The sequence below is a fragment of the Natrix helvetica genome (genome assembly GCF_964273705.1).
Source record: "Natrix helvetica genome assembly, chromosome: 14".
Taxonomy (NCBI): domain Eukaryota; kingdom Metazoa; phylum Chordata; class Lepidosauria; order Squamata; family Natricidae; genus Natrix; species Natrix helvetica.
Genome location: NC_138564.1, coordinates 9,708,465 through 9,732,609, shown reverse-complemented (window position 1 = coordinate 9,732,609; position 24,145 = coordinate 9,708,465). Strand labels below are relative to the sequence as shown.

The following is a 24,145-nucleotide window of genomic DNA, read 5'->3' as shown; positions in this document are numbered from 1 at the left end:
GCTCTGTGTCCACCGAGCTTCTTCTCCCTCTTCCACTCTAGTCTTTTGACATCTGTGGTCGTGTGGGAAGCGTGACCCGGGCAGTCAAAGTACTCTGTGCCTCTCAGGTGAGTAGGCAGCTGCTTCACCTTTCTAAACTTAAGGTAAACTCTGCCTCTTTGGCAACTATTCAGAAAGTTGTTGTTGTGTTGATGGAGAGGAGGTTGGCTTGGAAAACTCAACCCCTCCTAATTTCTTTGGGGAGTTTGAGATAACGCACTCGCATCAGACGGTGGTAAGGAAGAGCCAAAGGTGGAATTCGCTTGCAGCTGTTCTGAATTGTATTCGATGAGTTGAAAGAGGGATGGACAGGTTCCAGGGAATCAGCTCCCAATGGCTGCTAAGATTACTGTATTTCCCCGAAAATAAAAAAAAGCCAAAAAAGCCAAGACAGTTCTAGGCTGCATAAACAGAGGGATGGAATCAAGATCACGTGAAGGTTTAATACCACTTTATAAGGCCTTGGGAAGGCCACACTTGGAATACGGCATTCAGTTCTGGTCGCCACGGTGTAAAAAAGATGTGGAGACTCTAGAAAGAGTGCAGAGAAGAGCAACAAAGAGGATTAGGGGACTGGAGACTAAAACATAGGAAGAACGGTTGCAGGAACTGGGGATGTTCAGCTTAAGAGAAAGAAGGACTAGGGGAGACATGATAGCATCGTTCCAATATCTCAGGGGTTGCCACAAAGAAGAGGGAGTCAAGCTATTCTCCAAGGCACCTGAGGGTAGAACAAGAAGCAATGGGTGGAAACCAATCAAGGAGAGAAGCAACTTAGAACTGAGGAGAAATTTCCTGACAGTTAGAACAATTAATCAGTGGAACAGAAGTTGCCTCCAGAAGTTGTGAATGCCCCAACACTGGAAGTCTTTAAGATGTTGGATAGCCATCTGTTTGAAACGGTATAGGGTTTCCTGCCTAGGCAGGAGGTTAGACTAGAAGACCTCCAAGGTCCCTTCCAACTCTGCTATTGTATTGTATAAGACAGGGTCTTATTTTCTTTTGACCCCCAAAATAAGCGCTTGGCATTATTTTCGGGGAGGCCTTATTATTTTTGAGGTGCAGGAGGCCCCCTTAACCTCGGCCCGCAGATCAGCTGATCCAGAGAGGGCCAGAAGTTCTGTCTCTCTTTCTGACACACTCTTGCCAGCTTTAGTGTTGCTTGGCCTTCCACTTTTTTTGCGGCCGCCACTAAGAGAAGGGGCACGGTAGCTAGGGTTTGCAGTAGCGGCCTCTGCGAGGCCATTCCGCGTGAATGGCAGATGTATGCGGGGTGCATGGAGCATGTTCCCCCACTTCCCCCCACAGGGAATGGTTGGGGACTGGCTGCACACACGGTTAAATATTTTCGGGGGGGGGGTTATTTTCGCGCATGAGCTCAAAAGCCCGATTGGACCTATTCTCCGGGGTGGTCTTATTTTCGGGGAAACAGAGTATGACTTTTTGCTCCTTCCTGAAATGAAGGAAACGTCTTCAAAATTCACTTTTGGGAAGAAGAGAAGCAACACAGTGCTGCTACCTTCCAATCCCCTTCTATCTACTGCTTCTGTCTCTGTCTCACTGTAAAAATGTTGTCCCCTTTCTGCTTGCTGGCCCATATTCTTAGCTGGCGCATCCAGATCTCAGACTTACCATCTGAGCTTGTGATGCAGTTGGTGAGTGCATCACAACCTCTATTTTGTTTGTGTGTGAGAGTGAACAAGACATGTTCAGGGGGAAGCAACTGTCCCTTGGTTTCGACTGGAAAGAGTGCAGAGAAGAGCAACAAAGATGATGGGGCTGGAGGCTAAAACATATAAAGAAGGGTTGCAGGAATTGGGTATGTTTAAGGAAAAGAAGGACTGGGGTGGTACGATGGCAGTGTTCCAAAATTTGAAGGGCTGCCCCAAAGAAGAGGGGGTCAACTTATTCTCCAAAGCACCAGAAGGGAAGGGAAGAAACAAAGGATGGAAACTAATCAAGGAGAGAAGCAACCTGGAATGAAGGAGAAACTTCCTAACAGGGAGGACAATTAACCAGTGGGACCTCAGAAGTTCTGGGTTCTCCATCACTGGAGGCTTTTAAGAAGAGATTGGACAATAGCCATTTGTTTGAAACAGTATAGGGTCTCTTGCTTGAGCAGGGGGTTGGAGTAGAAGACCTCCAAGGTCCCTTCCAACTTTGTTATTCACTTCAGTCTATATTTCAGTATTCCCTTCCTCTGTTTCTTGGGTAAAATTTGAGGTGTGGTGGGAAACGAGTCTCCAAAATTTAACTGCTGTGCTCATAATGGTTTGTTGGGGAGCCAACATGGGGGTGTTTGGGTCTGCCATTCCTCTTCCGCCCTACAAAGATCACATAGCCCATGCCTTTGCTTCTCTCCCTCAGCCAGATTCTCCTATCAAAGGCACCTGTGTTGGTGCCCATCTCCACCCGTTCCACCAGCAACTTCTCCTCTTAACTCTGAGTTTTTCCCTTCCACAGAGCTACGGGGTCCGTGCGAGCAACCAGCAGTGTAGCGAGGCGGGCGACATCTGTGCCATCTGCCAGGCTGAATTTCGAGAAGCGGTGATGCTCTTATGCCAGGTAAGGGGTTGATTGTTCGTTGTGGTTTCTGGAGAAAGCCCAAGACAATTGAGACCAATGAAACTCCGCTCTCTATAGATATAATTATGGAAAAGGAGGATAAGTGAGGGGGGATATGACCAGAAGTATAAATAAGGTGGGCTTCCACAGAAGAGGTCTCTTCAGATCCAACACAACTGACAATTTCATGGAAGGTCCACACTTGGCCAATAAAGTATCCCATCCCATCCCTCATTCTCTTCTCTTCTCTTCTCTTCTCTTCTCTTCTCTTCTCTTCTCTTCTCTTCTACTCTACTCTACTCTACTCTACTCTACTCTACACTACTCTACTCTACTCTTCTTTCCTCTCCTCCTCCGTCCTATTCTATTCTATTCCTATTCCTATTTCTATTCTATTCTACTCTTCTTTCCTCTCCTCTTCCGTCCTATTCTATTCTACTCTACTCTACTCTACTCTACTCTACTCTACTCTTCTTTCCTCTCCTCCTCCGTCCTATTCTATTCTATTCCTATTCCTATTTCTATTCTATTCTATTCTATTCTATTCTACTCTACTCTTCTTTCCTCTCCTCCTCCGTCCTATTCTACTCTACTCTACTCTACTCTACTCTACTCTTCTTTCCTCTCCTCCTCCGTCCTATTCTATTCCTATTCCTATTTCTATTCTATTCTATTCTATTCTATTCTACTCTACTCTTCTTTCCTCTCCTCCTCCGTCCTATTCTATTCTATTCCTATTCCTATTTCTATTCTATTCTACTCTACTCTTCTTTCCTCTCCTCTTCCGTCCTATTCTATTCTACTCTACTCTACTCTACTCTACTCTACTCTACTCTTCTTTCCTCTCCTCCTCCGTCCTATTCTATTCTATTCTATTCCTATTCCTATTTCTATTCTATTCTATTCTATTCTATTCTACTCTACTCTTCTTTCCTCTCCTCCTCCGTCCTATTCTACTCTACTCTACTCTACTCTACTCTACTCTTCTTTCCTCTCCTCCTCCGTCCTATTCTATTCCTATTCCTATTTCTATTCTATTCTATTCTATTCTATTCTATTCTACTCTACTCTTCTTTCCTCTCCTCCTCCGTCCTATTCTACTCTACTCTACTCTACTCTACTCTACTCTACTCTACTCTACTCTTCTTTCCTCTCCTACTCCGTCCTATTCTATTCTATTCTATTCTATTCTATTCTTCTCCTATCCATGTGTTCCTTTGATCTTTACAGCACGTTTTCTGCGAAGAATGCCTCTGCCTCTGGTTTGACCGGGAGAAGATGTGCCCACTCTGCCGCTCTGTAGCCGTGGAAATCCTGCGCTGTTGGAAGGACGGTACCACGTCTGCTCATTTCCAGGTGTATTGACTTGCAGGATGTCCCAAAATGCCAAGAAGACATCTTAGTGAGGAAGGGCAAGAGGGAGCATTCTTCAGAATATCTCTGTGGAGTCCCTGTCACTCCCCCTTTCTTGCATAAGGCAAGTTGCAAACTTCCTCATCTTCTCTTTAGAGCATCAGTAATTGGTGGAAACTTGAATGTTGAGACTTCCTTTCGTTCCTTCCTTGCTTGTCAGACCACTTTACTCCAAAACGATTGGGTCCTTAATTGAGATCCTGAGCACCTCCGTTCCATCACCAGGAGCCCTGGTGGAGCAGTGGTTAAAGTGCAGTATTGCAGCCTAACTGCCCACAGCCTGGAGTTCTATCCTGACCGGCTCAAGGTGGACTCAGCCTTCCATCCTTCCAAGTCAGTAAACTGAGGACCCAGATTATTGGGGGCAATAGGCTGACTCTATAAACTGCTTAGAGAAGGCTGTAAAGCACTGTAAAGCAGTATATAAGTCTAAGGGCCATTGCTATTGTCCTCCCTCCCTCCCTCCCTCCCAATGGTTAGACTGCAGTGTTGCAGCCTAACTCTGCCCACAGTCTGGAGTTTGATCCTGACAGACTCAAAGTTCACTCCGCCTTCCATCCTTCGGAGGTCAGTAAACTGAGGACCCCAGATTGTTGGGTGTGGGGGGGCGCAATATGTTGACATTGTAAACCACCTAGAGAGTGTTGTGAAGTCCTGTGGAGGGGTATATAAGTCTAAATGATATAGATATCTCTTATATAGCTTTTGAGAGATACGGGGATGTGGGGTGGAAGAATCACAAAAATAATTAACTGAGGAAACTCATAATGTAATTACTGTATTTTTCGGAGCATAAGCATCTTCGGAGCACCTTTCCACCCCCCACCCCCCCAAAAAAGAGGGTGAAAATCTGGGTGCGTCTTATACACTGAATACATTTTTGGCCTTCCAAAATCCCACCCCGCGCATCCTGTTTTTCGCAAAAATGGACGTGCAGAGGATTTGGGAGCCACTGTAGAGTGCTCCTGGGGGCTGGGTAGGTAACATCATCACTGCTAGAAGGAAATGGGTTTGCAGTGTGCAAGAAGGAAAAAGGTGACTACGGAATCTGAATTTGGTGCTTTTCTTGCGGACGTTACATTACCCAATTAGATAACACCATCAGTGTTAGAAGGGAGTAGGGTTTGTGGAGAGGAGGAGGAGGAGGAGAAAGAGGACTGTGGGATCCTTGGTGCCCTCTGAGTTTGGTGATTTTCGTGCAGATGTTGCATTACCCAACTAGGTAACACCTTCACTGCTAGATGTAAACCAGTGTGTGGTTTGCTCAAATTGTCTGTTGTTAGTTTGGCATGCCATGGAAGCATTTAGTTGTGATGTGTATTGGATATTGGAAGACTGCTATCATGTCACCCCTAGTCCTTCTTTTCATTAAACTAGACTTACCCAGTTTGTCAATGATGTGATTTTCACACAATCATGGGAGTTAATGCAACGGTTGGAAGCGCGAGGACTGGTCACAAGTCCAGTTTCTCAGGGCTGTTGTACCTTCAGATGGTCACGTAATGGATGGTTGTAAGTTGAGAACTACCGGTAGTTGTTTTTGCTGCTGCCATGAAGATGATGATACCAACGGCCACCAAATGATTGCGTTATGATTCACCCTAGTTTAGCTTGTAGGATTGATATCAAGAGCTGATTTTGGTGTGTGTGTAGCGAGTGAATCGAGGGACATGGTGGCTCAGTGGCTAAGACGCTGAGCTTGTTGATCAGAAAGTTCGGCGTTCGAATCCCTAGCGCCACGTAACGGAGTGAGCTCCCGTCCCAGCTTCTACCAACCTAGCAGTTCGAAAGCACGTAACAAATAGGGACCACCTTTGGTGGGAAGGGAACAGCGTTCCATGCGCCTTTGGTGTTGAGTCATGCCGGCTACATGACCACGGAGACGTCTTCGGACAGCGCTGGCTCTTCGGCTTTGAAACGGAGATCAGCACCGCCCCCTAGAGTCAGGAACAACTAGCACATATGTGCAAGGGGAACTTTTACCTTTACCGAGAGGTGCTGCCATGCTAGAAACTAAATATTCTGAAGAATGAATGACACAGAATCAAAGATCAACAGCTGGAATCTTCCTTATTATTAATGTTTTTTTTAATAAAGTCAATATAAATATGTACAAAGTCTCCAGCATAGGAAATTTCCTTTTACAAAAGGCTGAGGAAAAAGCCCTTTCGAAGCGCAGATCTCATTTCAAAAAACAGATTCATCTCATCTGCAATATATACCTCGGTGAGATCCGAAGGGGATTCTAAACTTGGTTTAGTGTTTCACATCTTGAAAAGAACCTTACAGCTGCTTTTTTTTTTACCGTATTTTTCAGAGTATAAGACGCACCTTTTTCCCTCAAAAAAGAGGCTGAAAGTCTGGGTGCATTTTATACATTGAATACAGCAATTTTTTGCCTCCCGAAACCTCACCCTCTTTGCAAAAATGGCCATGCATAGCCCTTAGGAGGCTTCCAGAGTGCTCCTGGGGGCTGGGGAGGGCAGAAATGAGCACAAAACATTTTTTGCTCAATTTTGCAACCCCCAGCCCCCAGGAGCACTCTACAAGCCTCCTAAAGGCTATTCGTGCCCTTAAAAAAAACAGGGGCCGTTTTGGGGAGGTCTGCAGAGTGCAAAAGCTTTTTTTAAAATTTGCTTCTTTAAAATCTTGGTGCGTCTTATACTCCCCAAAATGCGGTAATCCCAGGGTTGGTTTTTTTGTTTTTGTTTTTTTGTTTTTTGACAGCGGTTTTCAATTCCCCCTTTCTCATCTCTGGTGTAAAAAAAAACCCCATTTCTATCTTAAGGAATTTTGGAAAGCTCATCCATAGCTTCTTGTGGCTGAAAATTTACCCCCAATTCCCTGCGAATGTATTTGAAATATTTTAAGTCTCAATTGTTCGTCACCTGCTCCAGCTAAATGTTAATTTAAGAGAGAAACCCATCCTCATGTTGTGGCATTAAAAATACAATATTAATGTGAAATGGCCTTATTTCACATTAATGAAATACCGATAGGAGAGAATATTTGTAGCTCAGGGCTCCTTGGTGCTTTTCTTGCAGACGTTTCATTACCCAACTAGGTAACATCATCAATGGTAGAAGGGAGTTGGGTTTGTGGAGAGGAGGAGGAGGTCTTTGATACTCTCTGAGCTTGGTGGTTTTCTTGTTTCATTACCCAAACTAGATAATATTATTATATAGAGGGAATTTGCTTTCATTTTTGCTGGCAGCAGAATCGGACAGTGAGGAGGTTGGGGAGGAAAAGGGGCAATCCTGGGGGTTGAGGAAAACTCAGACGAGGGCTCTACATTGGAGGCAGAGAGGGAGTTAGACAGCAGTGAGGCAGAAGAACAGCTGGAGCCTGTTCCAGTGTGCGCATGCGCAGAACTGCCAGAGGACAAGAACAACTAAGAAAGCAGGGTCGACTTAGGAGTAAAGCCACACCTTGGGAGGTGATTGCCCCTCTCATAGGAAATAAAAGAGGAGCGAATGGGGAGGGGGCTTTTGCAGGAAACAATTCGTTCCTTCAGCCATTTCAAGAGTGGAAAGTTCTGTTTGTGATTATAAGTTTTGCCTTGCCTTGCGTTTGGAAACTAGTGATCTGGCAGCTCTCCAAACGAGATAAGGTTCGTGTTGATAAACATTCCTTGGAAAGCCTGTTTGCTCAACCTTGCTGACTGTGAAGGAAAGGAATTCACAGTCATGTAGATAAAAGGGGTTTTGCTTCTTGCTTTTTAAGGGAGCCTGGGTACAGAACAGACAAAAGGAATACATTCTGGTTTCTGGGTCCTTAAAATGTAGGGCTGTAGCACCTTGAAGAAATGTTCTTCAGAGTTAAGGTGGGTTTTAAAAAATCGATCTTAGGAGTCCATCTGCTGCAGAAGGTTTCTTAGGTACATTCAATGCAATAATAGATTTACCTCCCCTCCTTCTTTTCTCTTTTGTTAAAACTAAAAAAAACCCTGTTCGGATTTTAAGTGTCGCCAGCCGCCTCAAGGGATGCAGGGGCTTGAGACAAATGAATCCGTAATATAAGATTGGGTTTAAGGGTGGAAGCGTGCAAGGAAGCAGATTTTGACTCAGCACGAGGCAAAAAAAAAACATCCCCCCCCCCCCGTGCCAGGAATTCAATAGCTTGGCTTGGGAAGAAAGTAATTTTCTCATCACAGGGGGCCTGTCCGCCGAGACTGGCCGAAAATTCATTGGTGAACCTGGAGTTGCATTTTGCACTGTAGGCCTCCTTTGAAGAAGGAGGGGTGGACTACATGACCTCTAGGCATTCTTTGCATGCTAAAAGTTCTGCTCATCACGAATGAGGATCCACTCACACAGCAATGGCGCCGAGGCAAGAGGTACATCCCACCCACGTAGGGGGCTCCCCTTCCAGCTTTGCGTTAATGAAGGTGAAAGAATGGACACCGTTATGTCTACAGTTACAAATTCCAGCGTAATCTTCCCCATGCACCGAACAGCTTAAAAAGCTCTTCCCTCCCCTCCCCACCCCGCCCTTCGACTATCTACAGATTTGAAGCTGAAAAGGAAGGTGTGCAATGATCAGCTAATCTTTGTTCCTCCGGGGTTGCAAAATCCAAGCAAAAGAGGCTTTTTCAGAGAAGGGACTGGGAGGCACAATTGAAGAGGAAGTGGTTATATTATTCTTGGTAGCCATTTTCTACCAGGATCTCCTAAGTTTTCTAGAAATCAACATTATTGGCTTAGGTCTGTCTGTTCGCCTACAGTCGGGTCTGAATAGGAAGCCCTTTAGAGCACTAGTGTTATTATTATTATTTTTAAAAATCACCTGGTGCTAAAACCTATTCCGGTCTGATTTTGAATGCAGGCAGTCCTCGACTTACGGCCACAACTGAGCCCAGAATTGTATGTCAGAGAAATGTGCGAGTTTTGCCCCGTTCTACAACTTTTCCTGCCGCTTTTGTTAAGTGAATTCGCTGCCGTCGTTAAATGGGTCGCACGGTTGGGAAGCAAAGGTCGGCTTCCCCGTCGACTTCGCTTGTCAGAAGGTTGCAAAAAAGGGGATAGCGTGATCCCCCGGGACGCGGCAATCGTCATAAATCGGAAGCAGTTGCCAAAGCGACTGAATTTGGACCTTGCGACCATGGGGAGGGTTGCAATGGTCGTAGCTGCGGAAAATGGTCGTGAGAACACTTTTTTCAGGGCCGCCGAAACTTCAGTCACTAAATGAATTGCTGTACAGGTAGGCCTCGACTTACAACCACAATTGAGCCCCAAATTTCTGTTTGCTAAGCAAGGCAGTTGTTAGGTGACCTTCGCTGGCCTTCTTGTTGCCTCAATTATTAAGCAAATCACTGCAGTGGTTAAGTGACGCCGGCGGGAAAAGTTTGCAAATCGTGATCATACCACCCCAGGATGGTGCAACCGCCTTAAGTACATGCCAGTTGCCAAGTGCCCAAATTTGGATCCCCAGGGGAATGTGGGGGATGCTGAAACAGTCATAAGTGTGGGAAACCAGGACATAAGCCACTGTTTTCAGTGCCCGTTGTAAGTCGAGCACTACCTGTATTGGGGAGATGAAGAAGGTCTCCCGAGCCTTGTCCGATGCCTGCGTTTGTGCGGAGGCTACATCTCCTAGGCAGGCAGGACTGAACAGCCCAGCGAGCCCCTCCCCACATCTCCCCATCCCTTCAGTAGCTAAGATGCTCGGAAGGTTTTAGGACAATGCAAAAAACCAGATTTGGTTTGGTTTCGAAGAGTGAGAGTAGCACCACAGAGACAGCTCAGCTCTCCGAATCAAAGTAGTGAAAGATTGCAAGGTCCGGCTTTGGACCTTTGGACAAGAGAGAGAGAGACCTATATACATATACACCCCACCCCACCCCTATGTAGAGAGAGATATAATACACACACATCCCCACCCCTAGGCTGCCACTCTGCAAATCCTGACCCCTTGATTGGCAGGTGCTGGGCAGGAAGTGTTGATTGGCTCCCATGGAGACCAATCCAAGGAGGACCCCACTCGATGACTTGAGGGGGGCAAACCCCGCCCTGCAGCTGAAGCTACTGCAAGGAATGGCTCCCCCAACCCCTGCCCCAACTCCCGTGCCACTTGGGCCTCCGCTGTACACAAGATGCGCGCGCCACCACGGCGGTGTGGAGTGGCCTTCTGCCTTGGTCGCCTTCTCCGTCTTCTCCATCTCCGTCTTCTTCTGTACAAAAGCGTGCTCACTCACATACACACACGGACCGGCTCGGCCACTGGGACACACGCCCCCCGGCATCGCTCTCCAATGCTCCTTCTTCCGATTTCCTGGCTGCTTAACGTTCGCCCCGGTGGCTCTTCGAAGGCCTGCAATGTACCGGTGAATGGGACCACGCCCAAGTGCCCAGATCTTCCTTCAGCCTGGTTTTTTTTAAAAAAAAAGAGGGAAAGGAAAGAGAAGAGAACAAGAGAAGGGAAGGGAAGAGAAAAGAAGAGGGGAAGAGAAGAAGGGAAAAAAGAAGGAAAGGGAAGAGAAAAGAGGAGGGGAAGAAAAGAGAAGAGAGAAGAGGGTAAGAGAAGAGAAAAGAGAGAAAGGGAAGGGAAGAGAAGGGAGGAGAGAGAAGAGGGGAAGAGAAGAGAAAACAGAAAGGGAAGAGAAGGGAGGAGAGAGAAGAGGGGGAGAGAAGAGAAAAGAAAGGGAAGGGAAGAGAAGGGAGGAGAGAGAAGAGGGGAAGAGAAGAGAAAAGAGAGAAAGGGAAGAGAGGAGAGAGAAGAGGAGGGGAAGAGAAAAGAAGAGAAGAGAAAAGAGATTACGTTGAGTGGAGGTTGTGGCAGGAGGGCTTACAAACAGAATAACAGAATACCAGAGGTGGACAGGATCGGGGTCCCCAATCCCTACGCCGCAGCCCACTCTCAGGCCGTGGTTTGTTTTCATCCAGGCCGCCAACACACAAGCGCACAGCTCAAATAGCATAAGTGGTGCACCGGTTCCCCCTCCCACACTGGGCTTCCAAGTCACAAACCGCTCTTCGGCTTAAGCCGGAGAGCATTGAGCCCAAACTCAGCTCAAAGGAAGACGGAGAGCCTCAGCAATCGAAGATCTTGCAACGCTTGGACATTAGAACATAAAAGATAGAATAAGACCTTAGAGGTCATCTAGTCCAAGCAGGAGATCCTATATCGGTGGGAGCGAACTTATGGCACACGTGCCGGAAGTGGCACACAGAGTCATCTCTCTGGGCACGTGAGGTGAGCACTTCCAGGTTTTGGCATGCCGGCCCTCTGGTCTTCACGCATGCAGGAGTACCAGGAACCAAAAGAGCAGCCGCCTGGTGTGCAGGCATGCGCCAGGAGAATGATCTCCTGGTTTCCTGCGCGAGCATGCGCACCGGCTGCCTGGTTTTCTGTTTTCTGGCATGCATGCTCGCGTGAAGAGCAGCTGGCCGGTGCGCATGGATGTGCCGGTAACTGGAAGGTCATCTTCCTGGTGCATTGGCCGGCCGCTCTTCCAGTTTCCAGCACATGCACCCCTTGCAGACTCGCTTCCCGGTGCCGAAAAGGTTCTCCAACACATTTGTCCCCTACCATTCCAGACAAATCCATCTCTTCTTTTTTAACTTTTCATTTTATTTTAAACACTTAATCAACACCTGACTTAAAAACCACGCAGGAACTGAACGTCCCACCTTAGAGCAGTCACATATCGGTTCATCTTTACGACGACGGTTTCCCTTCATTTATGCTTTCCAATTTTACATGTATGCTCACCTTGTTCCTTAATCTTTTTTCGTGAACTCGTCTTTATTTGTTCCTATTCGGCCGTTTGTATCAGACAATCGTACGACCCATGTTAGATTGCATACACCTGTGGTGACCGACTTATGCCACGCGTGCCAGAGATGGGACGCAGCGCCTTCTCTGTGGCCACGCAGTTCAGCTCCACCGCGCATGGGCGTCGCATCCCGCCGGCCAGCTGGGCTTCAGGTCTCTGCCATACATGCGCGTGGGGCAGGGCGCATGTATGGGGGCATGTGTAGGGGAGGGGTGGGTATTGGGGGGCAGCGCACGTATTGCATTTTGAGGGTTCGGGCGCAGGTATGCAAATCCTTGTGCATTCACACGCACTTTGGGCACTCGGTCCGGAAAAGGTTCGCCCTTATTGGTATATACCGTATTTTTCGGAGTATAAGGCGCACCTTTGTCCCTCAAAAAAGAGGCTGAAAATCTGGGTGCATCTTATACACTCAATACAGCATTTTTTGCCTCCCAAAACCCTGCCCCCTTCACCAAAATGGCCTTGCATGGCCTTTAGGAGGCTTTCAGACAGCTCCTGGGGGCTGGGGAGGGCAGAAATGAGCAAAAAACAGCCCGTTTTTTACTCAATTTTACCCCCCCCCCCCAGCCTCCAGGAGCACTCTATAAGCTTCCTAAAGGTTATCCATGCTCTATTTTAAAAAGAAAAAACAGGCCTGTTTTCGCTATTCATGCCTTTTGTGGGGGGTGGGGAGGAGGAAACATCCCTTTTTGGGATGTTTGCAGTGCAAAAACTTTTTTTTTTTAATTTTCCTCTTCAAAACCTTGCTGCCTCTTATATTCCGAAAAATACGCTGCATCTCTTCTTACCAACCTCCAGAGACGGAGGGCCGCTGGAGTGGCAAGGAAGCCACCAAAGTCGGAGTACCGTTCCACTGATCCGTGGTTTCCCCCGCCAAGACATTTCTCCTTTCGTTCTCGATTGGCTCCTCCCTTGATGAGTTTCCATCCATTGAATGGGCTGAACCCCTCAATCCCTTCCTTGGACTTCGGCGCTCCCCGGCAGGAGAGTTGCTTCCAGCAGCCTCCTAGGGCCAATTTTTGAATGCAGATAATTAACTCTGCTGAACATTTTGACAGGCCAGCCCCCTCTGCTCGCCCAGCAGCTGATGGCAGGGGAAAGGCTTGGCAAGGCCCATTGCCAGAGAGCAAGCAGCGATGGCTCTGGCAGAGGGAGGCAGGGTTTTAATTTAACACGCTGTGCCGCTTCTAGGCTGATGGAGCAAGATACGACGGATTGCGGCGATGCCAGCTTGGCATCGGCCACGCAGCCTAGCTGGGGCCCCTTTGCAAGGTGATGTCAGATTGTGTAGTTATAACAGCTGCAATCCGTGGAGTGTTTTCGCTCTCGTTTGAAACCGGCGGCTCGAGAGGCAGATCCAGACCTAGGGAATCACTTAAGCTTTTTCTAGGTGACCGAGCGAGAAATCTTTAAAAGATCCAGCAGGGAGGGGATAACAGGCCTTCAAAAAAAAAGTAAAAGGAAAAGAAAACGCAAAAGAAGACACTTTTGAAGACTTGCAAGTGTTTGTTTATTGTTGTGCGTTGCTCAGTGTGGGGAGATGGGCAGCCATATAAATATGATAAATAAATAATATATATATATATATATATAAGGAGGGAGGGAGGGAGGGAGGGAGGGAGGGAGGAAGGAAGGAAGGAAGGAAGGAAGGAAGGAAGGAAGGAAGGAAGGAAGGAAGGAAGGAAGGAAGGAAGGAAAGGAAAGGAATTTCAGAGGGGGGGGGAATCCTGCCACTTACTTCGAAATCTACACATGCAACCCAGTCACATAAACACATATTTGACTGGTGCAATGTTTTTCAACCTTGGCAACTTTTAAGATGGGTGGACTTCAACTCCCAGAATTCCCCAACCAGCATGAGGAATTCTGGGAGTTGAAGTCCATCCGTCTTAAAGCACACTGGCTGGGGAATTCTGGGAGTTGAAGTCCACCCATCTTAAAACACGCTGGCTGGGGAATTCTGGGAGTTGAAGTCCACCCGTCTTAAAGCACACTGGCTGGGGAATTCTGGGAGTTGAAGTCCATCTATCTTAAAACACGCTGGCTGGGGAATTCTGGGAGTTGAAGTTCGGGTGCTTTGAAAAAAATAGCTTGACCCCTTTGTCTCTGTGGCAGCCCCTCAAATATTACCCTCCAAGCACTTTTTTTCTAGTTTGGAAAATCCTCGGAAAGTCAAAACTTCCTGGGGTGGAGAGCTACTGTTGTTTTTTTTAAATTCACGTTGACTTGCGGTTCGAGGCAACCCGGAGAGATCCAAGAATGGGCGAGAGATGGTTAAGGGAGAAGACAATCTTCCCCAGCCTTGCTCCAAGCTGTTGACTGTTTGACCCGATGTGACCCCCCACGCCCTACTCCCACCCCCCTTGCATGCTTGTGTTCAGAGAAAGGGGTTTGAGATGCGACCTCGAAAACGAACGGGAGCTCCAAGCGCTTCCAAAATTAAACGAGAAGGAGATGGATGGCAAGGAAGCCGTAACGCCGGGATGGAAGAAACAATATAAATCCAGACAGATGGTGAGGTGGGATGGGCAGGATCGGGGCTTTCGCGGCTCGTCTGGATAATTATCTTGTCATCCAGTTAAATTTGCATCTGCACCGCGGCCTTGGAACGCCACCAAGGAGGACTGGGGGTGGGTGGGTGGCTTTTATCTCCCAGGCGAAGGAGCCAAAGGAAGTCCAGACTTTTCATCTGGCCGGCTCTCTTGATTCGTTCGGGTTCGACGCTAAAATTAAAAGTACCCTCCTTTCAAAGGTTACCTGGGAACCGACAAGAGGGGCTAGGAAATGCTGCACGATCAAGAGGAAGCTGAATCTGGCGGATGAATGGATGTTTCTTTGCTCGCCGCCAAGAAGAAACTTCAATGAGGTTGAAATGGATCCAACGACGACGTGCTCATCTCAAAGGGATGCCAGGATGGGTCCTGCCTTAAGGCTACAACATAAGCACTACAACCCTGGAGAGCCAGCCCAGATCAAACCATGGCTTCAACTCTAAGCCACGGTTTTTCACAATGTGGTTTGTTGCTGTTAGTTGCAAAGTCGTCTCTGACCCATCGCGACCCCATGGACGACGTTCCTCCAGGCCTTCCTGTCCTCTACCATCCTCTGGAGTCCATTGAAGCTCAGGCCGACTGCTTCGGTGATTCCATCCAGCCACCTCCTTCTCTGCCGTCCCCTTCTTCTTCTTTTGCCCTCCATCGTTCCCAGCATGAGGCTCTTCTCCAGGGAGTCTTTCTTCCTTCTCATTAGGTGGCCAAAGTCTTTGAATTTCCTCTTCAGGATCTGGCCTTCTAAAGAGCAGTCAGGGTTGATCTCCTCTAGGACTGACCGGTTGGATGGCCTTGCAGTCCAAGGGACTCAATGCAGGAGTCTTCTCCAGCACCAGAGTTCATGGGCCTCCATTCTTTGGCGCTCAGCCTTCCTTGTGGTCCAATCTTCACAGCCATCCATTGCAATTGGGAAAACCATCGCCTTGACTATACATTTTATCTCGGTTTAAAGAAAAGGAAATCTCCCTTAAACTGGGCTCTGTCACGAATCTACGCAGGACCAGTCGTTTTTGCATTCTGCATCGGCGTGCCTGGTGAGGATTTCTGGCTGGGGAATTCTGCGAGTTGAAGTTTGCCCATTTTACAGTCGGCAAGGTTGAGAAAGGCGAATTGAGATGACGTTTCTTTTCAATAAAGCATCCATTAATTCCAAATTACTAAATTCTGTTCCTCCGTTCCCTTCTTATACCAGCGGAAGAGAAACAAGGGATTTGCTGGGGGTGGGGAGTTATTTTTCCCATGCTCAACAGAGCTGTTAATTAGGACAGAAAGAGGGGGGGGGGAATCATTTCACATAGAATCAAGGGAAATGATGAAAGAATGGAAGAAAGCAACATGGAGGGAATCTCAGATTCAACCTCGATCCCTCCCATTAAAGGGGCTCAGAATCCAGCATGACTTTAATCCACGACCTAATCTTGTTTGGCTGGTCCAAGAGTATATTTTTGATATAGGGGAACAGTTCCCTAAGATGGGGTGGGATTGCTCATTGCGCTAGGCTGGGTTTTCCAAACTTGGCGACTTTTAAGGCTTCTGGACTTCCTCCTCTCTCTCCTCCTCCCTTCTAGTGCTGCTGCTGATGTTACCTAGTTGGGTCATGAAATGTCTGCAAGAAAGCCGCCAAGCTCAGAGAGCACCAAGGACCTTCTCACCAAGTGAGAACAGTCAACTGAATGGAACAGAAGTTGCCTTCGGAGGTTGTGGGAGCTTCATCCCTGGAGGCTTTTCAAGAAGAGACAGGACTGCCCTCGGTCAGAAATGGTGTAGGGTCTCCTGCTTGGGCTGGGGGTTGGACTAGATGACCTCCAAGGTCCCTTCCAACTCTGTTAATCTGTAAGACTTCACAGTTCAACCCCTACAAACGTTCTCTTCTATCAGTAAGCTCATCTTCCTTTGCCCTCCATGCTCCGTTATCTTAGCGATGGCTACGATCTCTCTCTCTCTCTCTCTCTCTCTCTCTCTCTCTCTCTGTGTGTGTGTGTGTGTGTGTGTGTGTGTCTGTGTGTAAAGAGTTTATTAACTTCTACAAACAAGACAGAAAGAACACGAGACAGGAAGCAGACAGCCGTCCCCAGCTAGCGTGAAGTCATCCATGTTTGGAGAGCCTTACTTGCTGGCCTAACTCTGTTTGGTTGCCTGACCTAGAATGGGATCCATCTATGCTTGCACACCAAGGGGAACCCCCGAAAAAAAAGCGGGGACTGAGTTCACGTGCCAAGCCAACAAATGTGGTTTCGTGGTTTAGTGAAAAGGGCAAATCATGAGTAATTGGTCAATCCAGCCACTCTTTGTGCATTTGATGGCTTTCTATATTCCAAGACTTACTTACTTACTTACTTCCCTCCCTCCTTCCTTCCTTCCTTCCCCTTCTTCTCCTCCCTTCCTTCCCCTTCTTCCTTCCTTCCTTCCTTCCCCTTCTCCTTCCTTCCTTCCCCTTCTCCTCCCTTCCTTCCCCTTCTTCTCCTCCCTTCCTTCCCCTTCTCCTCCCTTCCTTCCCCTTCTCCTCCCTTCCTTCCCCTTCTTCTCCTCCCTTCCTTCCCCTTCTCCTTCCTTCCTTCCCCTTCTTCTCCTTCCTTCCCCTTCTCCTTCCTTCCTTCCCCTTCCCCTTCCTTCCCCTTCTCCTTCCTTCCTTTCCCTTCTTTTCCTTCCTTCCTTCCTTCCTTCCTTCCTTCCTTCCTTCCTTCCTTCCTTCCTTCCTCCTCCTCCTCCTCCCTTCCCCTTCTTCTCCTTCCTTCCTTCCCAGCTCTCTGAACAGATTCTGAAGCTCACATTAAGTCTGGCAGGGTAATTACAGGAGGGAAAGCCTACCACCTGTGTTCCTAAATCCTGCAGGGATCCTGCCCCCAAGCAAACACGAAGAGTTAGTCATTTTTCTAATAGTTATAACAGGGGCTGGGCATCAGGAGAGATGTCTTCTGAACCACAGAACGCAAGGAAGCCTTCGAAGGCAAAACAAAGCCAACAGGAGCCATGGAAGGGAAAGCGGGATCTATCGAGAGGAAGTTAGGGGGAGCCGATCCCAGTTCAAATCCACAGATAACTGCCCGGATAACTGGAGTCTCATCCCACTCTCAGCCTAACCTACTTTAAAGGGCCTTTTCTGGGTATTAACCCAGAGGCAGAAAGACGACATAAATGCCATCCTGAACTTCAGAAGAAATATGAATGTAGCTGATAATGATTTCCATGGCTGGATGGCACAGAAGCCATGGGTTACAGAAACCTCGGTTATTAAATAAACTGCTGAACAGGACACTAATAGGCAAGGTCTTGTAGACAAAATCCATTTTTTGCTTTTGGGCAATACAGCGAGACCTCGCATTGCCACCGTATGCTTAGCAATTGTTGAGAGTTACGGTGGCACTTCAAAAAAAAAAAAAAGCCCTTACGACTGTGACAGAATCCTTACAAGTCACGTGATTAAAAATTTGGGCAGCTTTCAACCTTCTGTCCTGTCCTGGTCTAATTAATTCTAATTCTAAATTCTAATTATATTCTCTCTTCTGTTCTGGACTCGTTTTCTTGCAGACATTTCATTACCCAACTAGGTAACATCATCAGTGCTAGAAGGGAGTGGGGTTTGTGGAGAGGAGGAGGAGGAGGACTGTGGGGTCCTTGGTGCTCTCCGAGCTTGATGGTTTTCTTGCAGACATCTCATTACCCAACTAGGTAACATCATCAGTGCTAGAAAGAAGTAGGGTTTCTGGAGAGGAGGAGGAGGACTGTGGGGTCCTTGGTGCTCTCCGAGCTTGATGGTTTTCTTGCAGACATCTCATTACCCAACTAGGTAACCTCATCAGTGCTAGAAAGGAGTAGGGTTTGCGGAGTGGAGGAAGACTGATGTTGTTAGGTATTCAGATGATGTATCCAAAGTAGAATAATTGGAGCATGGCCATTTATGCTTCGAGTAACAGCTTCGGTTTCATTTAAATCAGGGATCCATTTATTTGTTTTCTTGGTCGCCCTTCCGTCATACTCTTAGAAGCAGCCGTATCAGAGGGCCCTGAGCCGGCTTTAGCTGCAATCTGGAGGGAACAAGGCCCATCAGCCACTTTCAATGGGGCAGGCTGCCTGCAGCTTCGGGATCAAATATGGCCCATGGATCCAATCCCCTTTTTCTTTACTGCTTCCTGCAATCACCTTGCTGGAATTGGGCAGAAAACACTCAAATCCCTGAGATGCCAGTTTGCTGCTTTCCCATGGGAAAACAAATGTATGGCTAATTGGATCACTTAGATAAAGATTCACAGAGTTGGAAGGGACCTTGTAGGTCATCTAGTCCAACACCACCACCCTCCAAGCAGGAGACCCTACACCATTTCTGACAGAGGGCAGTCCAGTCTCTTTTTAAAAGCTTCCGGTGATGAAGCTCCCACAACTTCGGAAGGAAACTCCTGTTCCGTGGGTTGATCGTTCTCACTGTCAGGAAATTCTTCCTTGTGTTCAGAGAAAGGGGTCAGAGACAGGCCAAAACAAAACAAAACAACCCCCCCCCCCCAGCAAAACTGACATACCAAAAGAGGCCTTCTGAATGGAGTCTTGGACGAAAACGAAAATCCAGTTGGTTTCTTGGGATCTGGAAAGAGTACGGCTGTCTGCTTCCTGTCTCCAGTTCTTTCTGTCTTCTTTGCAGAAGTTAATCAACCATTAGGGACCAGTGGCTAAGACGCTGAGCTTGTCGATCAGAAAGGTCAGCAGTTGGGTGGTTCGAACCCCTAGCACCGCGTAACGGAGTGAGCTCCCGTTCCTTGTCCCAGCTTCTGCCAACCTAGCAGTTCGAAAGCACGTCAAAAATGCAAGTAGAAAAACAGGGACCACCTTTGGTGGGAAAATAACAGCGTTCCGTGCGCCTTCGGCGTTGAGTCATGCCAGCCACATGACCATGGAGACGTCTTCAGACAGCGCTGGCTCTTCGGCTTTGAAACGCAGATGAGCACTGCCCTCTAGAGTCGGGAACGACTAGCACCTACGTGCGAGGGGAACCTTTCCCTTTAATAAACCATTTCCACCATCCCCATTCCAGTTCGTAGCCACCGCTAAGATAATTGTGAGCAAGGAGGGCAAAGCAAGATGGGTGTGCCGATTTGTAGCTCAGGGTTGAGCTGTGAGGTCTTACAAGCACGTCTTGATGGCCTACAATCCCTCAGTCCCCTCTCGCTTACTCCAACAGAGCTGCCTGCGTTCAGAATTGGAGAGCTTTCTCCGTGTTTGCCACTCCACGTCTTTGAAACGGAAGATGTGAGAAAGCAGATATTTGGTGTGCAGCGCCCATGCCTTCCTGAAAGCCTCTATTAAAAGCGAAGAGAAAATCCAGACTCTTCTCCAACTGCGAAGATAATCCCAACTTAGGGAAAAAAGGACACAGGCAGAGAGACCTTCCCGCCCACACATACGCAGCCCATGTGTATCTCTACAGCCAAACTGAGAAAGCGAAACGGACAAGCTACCTTCCTGGCTCAGAAACGGCAGCTGAGATTGGAGGGGGGGATTTTTCTTTCGGCTTTGCCCCTCCCCCACTGGGTCCCTTGCCCCCTTCTCAACCCAGTTCGGCTCCAGGTGGGTGACCCATAGAGAGAAATGTGTGTCAGTTGTGGGTCCAACAACCAATTTCATTGTATTTATCATGGACAAGAAAGGCTGTCTACTATACTGGTGAGAAGAGGCTGGCCTGAATCCTGTAGCTTCAAAGAGGGAAAGAGTACAGAATAAACAGAGTTGGGAGGGACCTTGGAGGTCTTCTAGTCCATCCCCCCTGCTCAGGCAGGAAGCCCTATAGTACCATTCCAGACAAGTGGCAGTTCAGTCTCTTCTTAAAAACCTCCAGTAAAGAAACACAATTTCTGGAGGCAAGCCATTCCACTGGTTAATTGTTCTGGCTGTCAGGAAATTTCTCCTTAGTTCTAAGTTGCTTCTCGCCTTGATTAGTTTCCCCCCATTGCTTCTTGTTCTGCTTTCAGGTGCTTTGGAGAATAACATGACCCCCGTGGCAGCCCCTCAAATATTGGAAGACTGCTACCTTGTCCCCCCCTGGTCCTGCTTTTCATTAAACTACATTCCCAGTTCCTGCAACCGTTCTTCATATGTTTTAGCCTCCTAATCATCTTTGTTGCTCTTCTCTGCACTCTTCCTAGAGTCCCCACATCGTTTTTATAATGGGTGATATTTTATAATGGGTGATAATAATGGTGTAATATTTGCAATCCGGTTTTCCAGTTTTCTCTTCCTGTCCAAGGCAGTTTTTTTTTTATCAGAAGGGCAAAATAAGTTTTAAGGGAATGAGTAACTCTCAAAAAAGCTGCAGTCTAAAAGAGAATGTTAACCAGTGTTAAACCTTGTCTTAGAAGTACTAGCCTAGATCTGAACATTGGGAATGTAGTTTAAAGAAATGAAGGATTTAGGGTGACATGACAGCAGTGTTCCAATATTTGAGGGGATGCCACAAAGAAGAGGGGGTCAAGCTATTCCCCAAAGCACCTGAAGGAAGGACAAAAAGCAACGGATGGAAACTAATCAAGGAGAGAAGCAACCTAGAACTAAGGAGGAATTTCCTGACAGTGAGAACAATCAGTGGAACAGCTTTCCTTCAGAGGTTATGGGTGCTCCATCACTCCATCACTGGGTTTTTTTAAGAGGAGATTGGACCACGACTTATCAGGAATAGTATGGGGTCTCCTGCTTGAGCAGGGGGTTGGACTAGAAGACCTCCAAGGCCCCTTCCCGTTATTCTGCTATATGCCTTGTTTCCACCTCTTTCAGTCCTCGGATCGAGAAAAAGTGTGTGGAATTGGGATGCCAAGGAAGTTCATACCAGCCACCGATTTTAATTTTAATTTAGGATGTGTTTCTCCCCTACTAGTCACTCTTACAAAGGGCTGATTTGTTTTGTTTTGATTTGCACATGGAAAAATAAACCAGGTCGTTGCAAGCATCAAAACTACGCATTTTTTTTTGAAGCAGTTTGAATATAGTGACTTAAGCCACGCATAGTGACTAACCAACGGTGTTTTACTAGGAATCGGCTGGACCCACCAATTGTGGTTGCAGAAGCTGGGGGGGCTTGGTGGGACCCTAACTCCAATGTCCACTGGTGTGGATGCCGCCGAAATTCTGCCTGCCACGAACGGTACCCGAATGTGTTCTGTGAACCCTTTTTTTTTACACTCACAAAGTACACGAATTGTAAATTACCACAAGTAACTGAGGCTCCGTTACTAAAACTCCTTTGCAGCCGCTACTCCTAAATAACAGCCAGCAGCTTTAGCATATTCTGCTGGATTTCGAAGCACAGGAAAAGCCTGCAGGCTGTTTTTGGGGAACTGCTTTATAGCTCCATATATAGAACACAGAATCTTAAGGCTGGAAGGGACCTTGGAGGTCTTCTAGTCTAGCCCACTGCTCAAGGCAGGAGCCTTATACACTCTTCCAGACAAATGATTGTCCAATTTGTTTTTGAAACCCTCCAGTGATGGAGATGCCACAAGGCAAAGCCGTTCGGTCGATTAATTGCTCTCGCTGTCAGAAAATTTCTCCTCCTAGGTTAAATCTCTGTTTAATGAGCTTCCACCCGTTACTTCCTGCCCTCCGGTGCTTTGCTAGAGATTCTTGCTAGAAGGAACTTTTACAGGCAGAAATCGGGTGTCTGACCCGGAGCAAAAGTCCTCCTCCATTTTAGCCCACAGCGGAGAGAAACTTTAAAAGCTGGCTAGCAAAAGACACACCTGTCTAGGAAAACTCAGCTTCCAAAACTGCCCGTCACCTCGGCTGCCTCCAGCTCTGCCCACGGTGCCAATTGAGGCTTTTTGCAGAATTTGTGGTCGGCAAGTGCCAGCCGAGGCAAGCTGGAACCTGTTTCCTGGCTCAGAACCTGCTTAAAACCCAACTCCTGACCTCAAACGCCGGGTCTTTTTGTCTTTTTTTCCCCCCTTTTTCTCCCGGGCTGATCTGGAGCGGTCCCTCGGAGTGGCAATTAGCCCTTTCCTGATTAAAGATGCCACTTTTTAGCCCCGGAGCAGAGATGGAAGAGCGGATCTCACAGGTATGTCTCAATGCCCAGCTTGGCGTGCCATTCTCTCCCCCCCCCCCACTTTGGCTGGCTATGCAGAAGCCGATGCCCGGGAGGCAAAGCTTAATCCACGCGATTTTCAAGAGTCGCAACATTTGGAGGGCTGGGAAATTAAGAGTCCTGCAATCAATTTGGTCAGTATTGCAGCCACTGTTTTTTCCCCCTGAACTGCAGGGGGGGGGGAACTGCCTCTGGGAAGCCCACACGCAAACCTCAGGATGAACCCACTGCCCCTTTTGATGGGAGCTGCAAAACGTCCGTGGAAACTAGCACTAGCACTGATGACGTTACCTAGTTTGGATATTGAAACGTCTGCAAGGAAAGCACCGAGCTCAGAGAGCACCAAGGATGCGCTCCTGTCAACCCCGAGCCACCAATATTCCCCCGGAAGCTGTGCAAAGCTTTGCATCAACCTCCCCTAACAGAGAAACAGTGGGAAGGGGACCTCGGAGGTCTTCTAGTCCAACCCCCCTGCTCCTTGGGTTTGGGCCCACCTTGCTTTCCAAGCGCTCCACAGCCACGGCTATTCCCCTGGACCTTGTGGCAATGAGTTCCACAGGACAGGCACCGTGTTTCAAGTTTAGTTCAGGGCACTTTCTATCACCGGAGAGGGAATTCTCACCACACCGCCTACAGGATGCTTTCTGGTGGCCCAAGCATCTCCCTGCCCATCCTTAAGCTGTCAGCCTCGGGGCTGAGCCTGGGGCTGCTCCATTTTCACAGGTAAGGGGAAGGAAGGAGAGGAAGGTGAGACCCAGAGGTGAGCTCCGGAGCTGCAAACTCCAGGCACTCCTGACCTCACAGAAAGCATCCCAAGCTCGCTTCCTCGGAGAGCCAAGGCCAGGAGGGCTGGGGAAGATGGGAGCTGTAGTCCTGCAGGACAGGAGGTGGGGGGGGATGGAGACACTTCCCCCTCGGGACCCTCAGGTAGAGAGAGACACGCGCGCACACCCCATCCTTCCTCCGCGCCGCCGCTCACCTGCCGCGGATGCCGCTGACTCGCTCGGCCGCCCGTCGAGGGGCCGTCGCTCCGGCCGCCCTTACATGCGCCCCCGGCGGCTCAGCCAGGCCAGGGCGGCCAGCAGCGCCAAGGAAGTGGCCAGGCCGGTGCCGGCGGAGGCGCGGCGGCTCCTGGCCGCCCTCCGCGCCGCCGTCCGCGCCTGGAGCTCATCGCCGATGGCCTGGAGGCGCGCCGCGGTGAGCTGCGCTCCGGAGACGCGCGCCCTGCCCGGGCTGCTGCCGCTGCTGCTGTGGCCGCCGTCTCCGCCGCCTCCGCTGCAGAAACCGCCGGCCGAGGGGCGGCCGGGCAGGGCGCAGGGGCACATGGCCGGGCCCGCCGACGGCGCCACGCGGCTCCAGCCGCCGCCGCCGCTGCTCCCTCCGGCCAGCCCAGCGCCGATCGCCAGCCCAGCGCCCGTCGCCCGCCTGCCCGCCGCCGCCGCCGCCGCCTCCTCCTCCTGCCGCGGCTGTCAGTCTGGCGCGGAGCGAGGCGCGCTCGGGCGTCACATGCTGGCTGAGATCATCCTCCTCCTCCTCCTCCTCCTCGACGGGGCGGCCGCAAGACGGCGGCGGCGAGGGAGGCAGGCGGACGAGCGGGCGAGCCTTAACTCTTCCCTTCCCTCTTTCCCTTCCTCCCCTCCTCTGCTTCTCATCCTCTTGCTCTCTCTTCCACATCTTTCCTTCCTTCCCTCCCACCTTCCTTCCTTTCTCCTTCCTTCCTTCCTTCCTTCCTTCCTTCCT

At 48.8% G+C, this 24,145-nt stretch overlaps 2 protein-coding genes and 1 long non-coding RNA gene across 3 annotated transcripts in view; 2 read left to right on the top strand and 1 right to left on the bottom strand.

Annotated features, from left to right (window-relative positions):
• Positions 1-24,145, top strand: part of RNFT2 (ring finger protein, transmembrane 2) — a 241,700-nt gene that overhangs the window by 16,234 nt on the left and 201,321 nt on the right. Inside the window, 3 exon segments of the mRNA XM_081966523.1 lie at positions 42-107; positions 2,503-2,604; positions 3,835-5,811. Of these exon segments, the coding sequence (XP_081822649.1) occupies positions 42-107; positions 2,503-2,604; positions 3,835-3,969 (303 nt within the window). The 3' untranslated portion in view covers positions 3,970-5,811.
• Positions 1-24,145, top strand: part of LOC309399284 — a 667,582-nt gene that overhangs the window by 577,029 nt on the left and 66,408 nt on the right. The window lies entirely within an intron of this gene.
• On the bottom strand, positions 8,506-23,790 carry HRK (harakiri, BCL2 interacting protein). Its single transcript, XM_081966981.1, has 2 exons — positions 23,385-23,790; positions 8,506-10,380 (listed from the first exon to the last, which is right to left on the bottom strand). Exon 1 carries the CDS (start codon positions 23,728-23,730, stop codon positions 23,446-23,448), a length of 285 nt encoding a protein of 94 aa, XP_081823107.1. The 5' UTR covers positions 23,731-23,790; the 3' UTR covers positions 8,506-10,380; positions 23,385-23,445.